This window comes from Chinchilla lanigera, unplaced genomic scaffold, assembly GCF_000276665.1.
Source record: "Chinchilla lanigera isolate Chin_1 unplaced genomic scaffold, ChiLan1.0 scaffold00063, whole genome shotgun sequence".
NCBI lineage: Eukaryota > Metazoa > Chordata > Mammalia > Rodentia > Chinchillidae > Chinchilla > Chinchilla lanigera.
The window spans coordinates 12076815-12082162 of record NW_004955464.1 but is presented as its reverse complement, the minus strand read 5'-3'; the positions used below and the strand labels follow the sequence as shown (position 1 = coordinate 12082162).

General features: G+C 54.3%; 1 protein-coding gene across 1 annotated transcript in view; it reads right to left on the bottom strand.

The window, feature by feature from the left end:
- Positions 1-5348, bottom strand: part of Pomgnt1 (protein O-linked mannose N-acetylglucosaminyltransferase 1 (beta 1,2-)) — a gene marked incomplete in the record, with an annotated part of 10147 nt that extends 4799 nt beyond the window's left edge. The window contains 10 exon segments of the mRNA XM_013521599.1: positions 190-260; positions 740-867; positions 1010-1108; positions 1294-1411; positions 2511-2624; positions 2713-2778; positions 3745-3863; positions 3985-4099; positions 4638-4807; positions 5305-5348. Of these exon segments, the coding sequence (XP_013377053.1) occupies positions 190-260; positions 740-867; positions 1010-1108; positions 1294-1411; positions 2511-2624; positions 2713-2778; positions 3745-3863; positions 3985-4099; positions 4638-4757 (950 nt within the window).

Below are 5348 nucleotides of genomic sequence, written 5' to 3'. Positions count from 1 at the left end.
TCCCATGTTTATAAATGGGCTCTGTTTCCTTGTAAAGCATGGTCTCTGCACAGTGAATGAATTTAGAACCTATTGGCTTTCTGCCCACCGGAGTAGTTCCTCCTGGAGGAAGATGAGCTCAGCACCTCCTCCCCGCCTTGCTAAGCACCCTCCTGCTCAGGGCTGAGCACAGCCCACTCCCAGGCTCACCTGTACAAGTAATTCGGTCGGTTTGCTGCAATGACAGCCACAGGTACGTTGAGGACCTTATTGTCTGGAAGCTGTGAGAAACCACTTTTAGCTTTTGCCTTACCTCCCCTTCAAACTAGAATCCCCACTTAGGTTAGAGTTCTCCGTACAGCGGGGGACTCCAAAGCAGACAGGGAATGGGCAAGAGGGTCTTTCTTTCTTTTTTTTTTTGTCTTTTTGAGACAGGGTGTTGCTTTGCAGTTCAGTCTGGCCTTGAGCTCACTTTGTAGCCCAGGCTGGTCTCAAACTCACAACAATCCTCCTGCCTCAGCCTCCAGAGTGCTGGGATGACAAGTGTGCGTCACCACACCCAGCCGGTGGGTCTTTCTTACTCTGGACTCGCTTATTCTTATAGTTGCCCCTTATCTTTACCCTGTTTCTCAGAGCTCAGTATAAATCCTCAGCACCTGGTTCCCACCCAGGCTGGGCTAGAGAAAGCCCAACTAGATCCTTCTTAGGGTGCCCTGCAGCTGGGAAGGACTCTGAACCACACTCCTGAGGCCATACTCACTGGGTCTGGGCTGAACTCGATGGGCGTGGGGTCCTTGCAGCTGCACACGCTCCCATAGCCCTCAACTTTGCTGCAGAAACGCCGGCGCCGGCGGTTGAGCTCTGTGTCTGCCCAGTGGCACTCTGCCTCTGTGAGGGGATGGGTTGACAGGATGAAGGCTGAGACAAGCTTGGTTTGGAAAACCCAAGCACACAGTCAAGGGACTAGAGCTGGACAGAGGAGCTCCAAATGCCCCGGCCCTTGCCCAGAGCCCAGCCCCCACCGGCCCACCTTCAGCCGAGCTCAGGGGCACATCTGTCTTCAGCAGGACCGGGTCTCCCCATGAGGAGAGGGCAGGCGACTTAGAATGCTTCTCCCCAAGGACAGGACCTGGCAGGGGAGCAGCAATGAGGGACAACAGGGGCCCGGATTCCAGTTTGGGGGCTTCTTCCCATCTCCCTGCCCACTCACTGCCCCTGGCTCCTACATCCCTGCACCCCAGCCCACCCCACCCCATCTCCTGGGGTCCGCTCCTCCCTTGATACTACAGGGTGGGCAGCCTCTGCTGATGGCACCTCCTTTGCGTCCCACGAAGGCCCAGGTATCCCTCCAGCCCAGGGTAGGGCCAGCCTGGCTGCCCAGGCTCCTCAGCAGAGCCTTGGCCGTATCTTTGAGGTGGAAGGAGCCCTCATCCTAGGGGATCAGAGAAGGTGGTCAGGTTGTCTGGTGTGCTTCCAGGAGATCTGGTCTCAAAATCAACTATATACTAAGTACTGTGTAAAGAAACTTTTTACTTAAATTAGCTCATTAACCCAGGTGTGACGGCACATGCCTATAATCCTAGCACTCTGGGAGGCTGAGGCAGGAGGATAGCAAATTCAGTCCCAGCCTGGGCAATTTAGCATGATCCTGTCTCTAAAAAAAAAAAGTAAAAATAACTGGGGATGCAGGTCAGTAGAAAGGCCCTAGGATTCAAGCATTACCACTGCAAAAAAAAAAAACAATAAAAGCAGCTCATTACATAATCACAGTAACAATAACTCTCTACGGTCACTAGGATCACTGTCATTCACAGACATGAAAACCGAAGCCCAGTGAGGTGTCCTGTGCCTTCAGCCACAGCTCCTCAGGAGGCCGGGGCAGGAAGATCCAGGAGTTTAGGGCCACCCTAGGCAACACAGCGAAACCCTATCTCAAAACCACAAACAACAAAAGAAAGAAAACCAATGTCTTAGAGGGTCTGAGAATCGTCAGGCTTCCCAAGTAACACATCCTTGGCGTACTATGACCCTAGAAGACCTCTGTTGCTGTGCTCTGCCATCTCCCTCCCGTCTTTTCCCGACACCCCTCTCTTCCCTTACTCTGCTTCCTGGTCCTCCCAGCAGTCAGGCACCTCCCCACCTCAGGGCAAAGACCTCCCGATCTTCTCCTGGCAGAGATCATCCCTCTCTAAAACACAACCCCATCATTCTGTCTCTTGCTGTTTATCTGCCTGTTTTTTGTTGCCCTCACCCTGCTGCGATGTAAGCTTCACAGGTTCGAGACTCTGTCTCTCACTGTATCTTTAGTGTCAGAGCAGGACTCAGCACACAGTGGGTGCTCCGTAACTATTTAACGGACTAACCGAAGTACCAAGGAGGCTGGGGCTAGAGTCACCTTTCTTCAGAGGCTCTTCTCACTAGGCTCTATTGTGCAGGGACGCCGGGGAAGGTGTCTCTCCCCTATGAGGCCACTTTCCATGCACAGGAGCAAAGCTGTAGGGTAGGGAGCAGCCTGGGGCAGAATTACTGACCTTGACAGTACAGATGAGCACTCGGCCGGGAGCCACCATGTTGAGGAACAGCACCATGGCCTCATCCTCATGAGGTGAGTAGGTGTCAAACACACGCTTTGCCATCACATGGCCCTACCAGAGGACACACCTCTCAGGGGCTGGAGTGACCAGCAGAGAGCTCAGCTCCAGTCCTCTGGGCCCCCCACCCTGAGAACCTTACCGTAGCCTGGTTGAGGACGATGACATGGATGCCTCGGCCCTGTTCCCGGGCCTCATCCTCCAGCACCTACACAATGACAGAGAAAAAGTCCAACTCTTCACTCTAGTATTCAAGGGGTCTCAGTCCTCAGGGCACTTAAAACCCCAGTTGGACAAAACCTTCCCTCCCACCCATGCCTCTGTTCACAGCTCTAATGTAGCTTGAAGGCCGCTTCTTCCAGGAAGCCTCCTCAGCACACCACAGAAGACATCTCCCTACAGCCCTCACTTCCACGGCTCCTAAAGCCAGTGTCGGTTTCCAGACCATCCTGGAGAAAACACAGTCCTCTCTCCACTGAACCCCTCCAGGTAAGGCAGGTCCAACAGGTCCCCAGTGCCCAACCCAAGGCAAAGGCCAGAGACAGGATCAGGGAGTGATCATGAAATAAGTCAGTGAATGAACTGCCTACTAATTTTTTTATTTTTTTTTTAACTTTTTGGTGCTAAGGATCAAGCCCAGGGCCTCATGCTTGCTAGACAAGAGATCTACCACTGAGCTAAATATCCAAACCCTAATTATCATTTTTGAGATTTCACTACATATAAGAATTTCACACTTTTTCATTTAATCCAGGCAAGTGGCCAGGAGTGGTGGTGCATCCCTGTAATCCCAGCACTCAGGAGACTGAGGCAGGAGGATCGCTTTAAATTCAAGGCCAGCCTGGACTACATAGTGAGTTCAAGTCCAGCCTGAACTGCACAGTGGGACCCTGCCTCAAAAAACAAAAACAAAACCCAAATCCTGACAAGTGGGGGCTGGGGATTTAGCTCAGCAGCACAGTGCCTGCCTGGCAAGCGTGAGGTCGTGAGTTCAATTCCCGGTACCGGAAAAACTAACAAGCAAAAAAAAAAAAAAACAAATCCTGACAAGTGGAAGTCATTAGTCCCAGACTATAGGTGAGGGACCAAGGGCTCCAAAGTCACACCGCTAGAAAGTGGCCAAGTTGTAACTCCCGCTCAGACGGACAGTGAGCTGCACCCCGAGTCCACTCACCGTGGTGCCATCCACTGCCACATACACTTTGCTGCGGCTTGAGTATACCTCCACATCCAACACCCGCCGGGGACCAGTGCCTCTGTGCTGCTGGGGCTCCAGGTGACCTCGGGCATCATCTGTGGGGTGCAACAGGTCACAGACATAGTCTCCTCAGCAGTCATACCCTCGGGGATCCACCTGCCACCCTCGCCATGAGATCCCAGGGGTCCCGCCTACACCATCCTCAGCCACCCCCACCATAGTCTTGTTCCGGCTCCCGATCTTCATAGGCTTCACTGATTGCTCGACGAGTGTCCAGGATCAACTTGATGTTGACAATGACAGTCACCAGCAGGAAAAGCACGGCCCCTGTCTGAAGGAAGAGTTGGGAATAACTGAGGCACACCATGGCCGATTCTGAAGGGCCATCCTAAGAGGAGGGCCCTGGCTGAGGCGAGGACTCAGGGAGACTCTGGGACCTGTCTCGTCCTTGTGTGCCCTCGGCTAGGGCCTTCTTTCACGGTCACCTGCTCCAGGAGGCCTCCTCCCCTCTTCATCACTCCGCCATTTGAGGCCTTGATTTCCTTTGTTCTCTCCACAATTAGTTCCTAGAGATGCAGCTAAGCTCAGAGAGCTAAGCTGAAGATCAAAAGACGTGGGCCCTAGCCTAACCGTCCCTGGCACAGGCTTCTCGACCAGTCTTGAGGTTTCTGTCAGAAGCCTAGGAGACTGGACTTGGGTTCTGATTCCAGAACTCAGGGTCTACACCGTTACCTGGGAGGATCGTGACACCTACAGGACTCCCCTCTAGGAACCTGCTGTCTCTCTCTGCTTGGATTGGCCAAGGTGAGTCCCAGGGCCCAGGGAAAGCCTAGGGAAAGCTGAGAGGGGCCCCTGGGGCACCTCTGTACCTGACAGAATCTCCTCAGGGCCCGTTGGTTGGTCAGTTTATACTTCCAGGTAAGATACCAGCTCCGTTTCTTCCTAGCCCCAAAGGGCTTGATGAGGGGGCTGGGCTTCCAGTCGTCCATGCTGGATTAGGGGGTCACCACTGTCCCGGCCAGTCCATGATTTCAGGAATCTGAGGGGACCAGAGTGTCACACGGAGGGGTAAGGTGCTCCTCCCCAAAGTCCGATGCCTTCTGAAGACAGAAGGGAGGACCTCATAGCAAACCTCTTTGAGGAGGACTTCTTTGAGGAGGACCTCTTCCCTGCAAACACCAGTGCTGTGTGGCTTGGGGCAAGAGGCTCAACCTGCAGGGGGTTGGATCACCTGGAAATTCCCTGGGGCTAGGAGGACTATCTGAATCAGGAATGCTCAGGAACCCAGGAGTGGAGGCCAAATAATAGGCTCTCGAGCTTCATCGGCCCCTAAAAAGACTAAGCCCCTGCCCCTGACAGTGCGGAGGAGGCGGGGGCTGGTTTAAAAACCAGCGATCTGCCCTGCCCCAGTCCCTTCCCCTGCCCCGTCCTATCTGGCCCCTCTCTCCTCCTCCCGGGGATCAGGGCCGCCGGAAGGCTGGGGAGACCTGGACCGGCCGAGTTCCACCTTCCGGATCCCCGTGCAGAGACACTTACGGCTCAGGGACCCCGGGCCCGGCTGGAGTGCCCCTCGGGCCCGC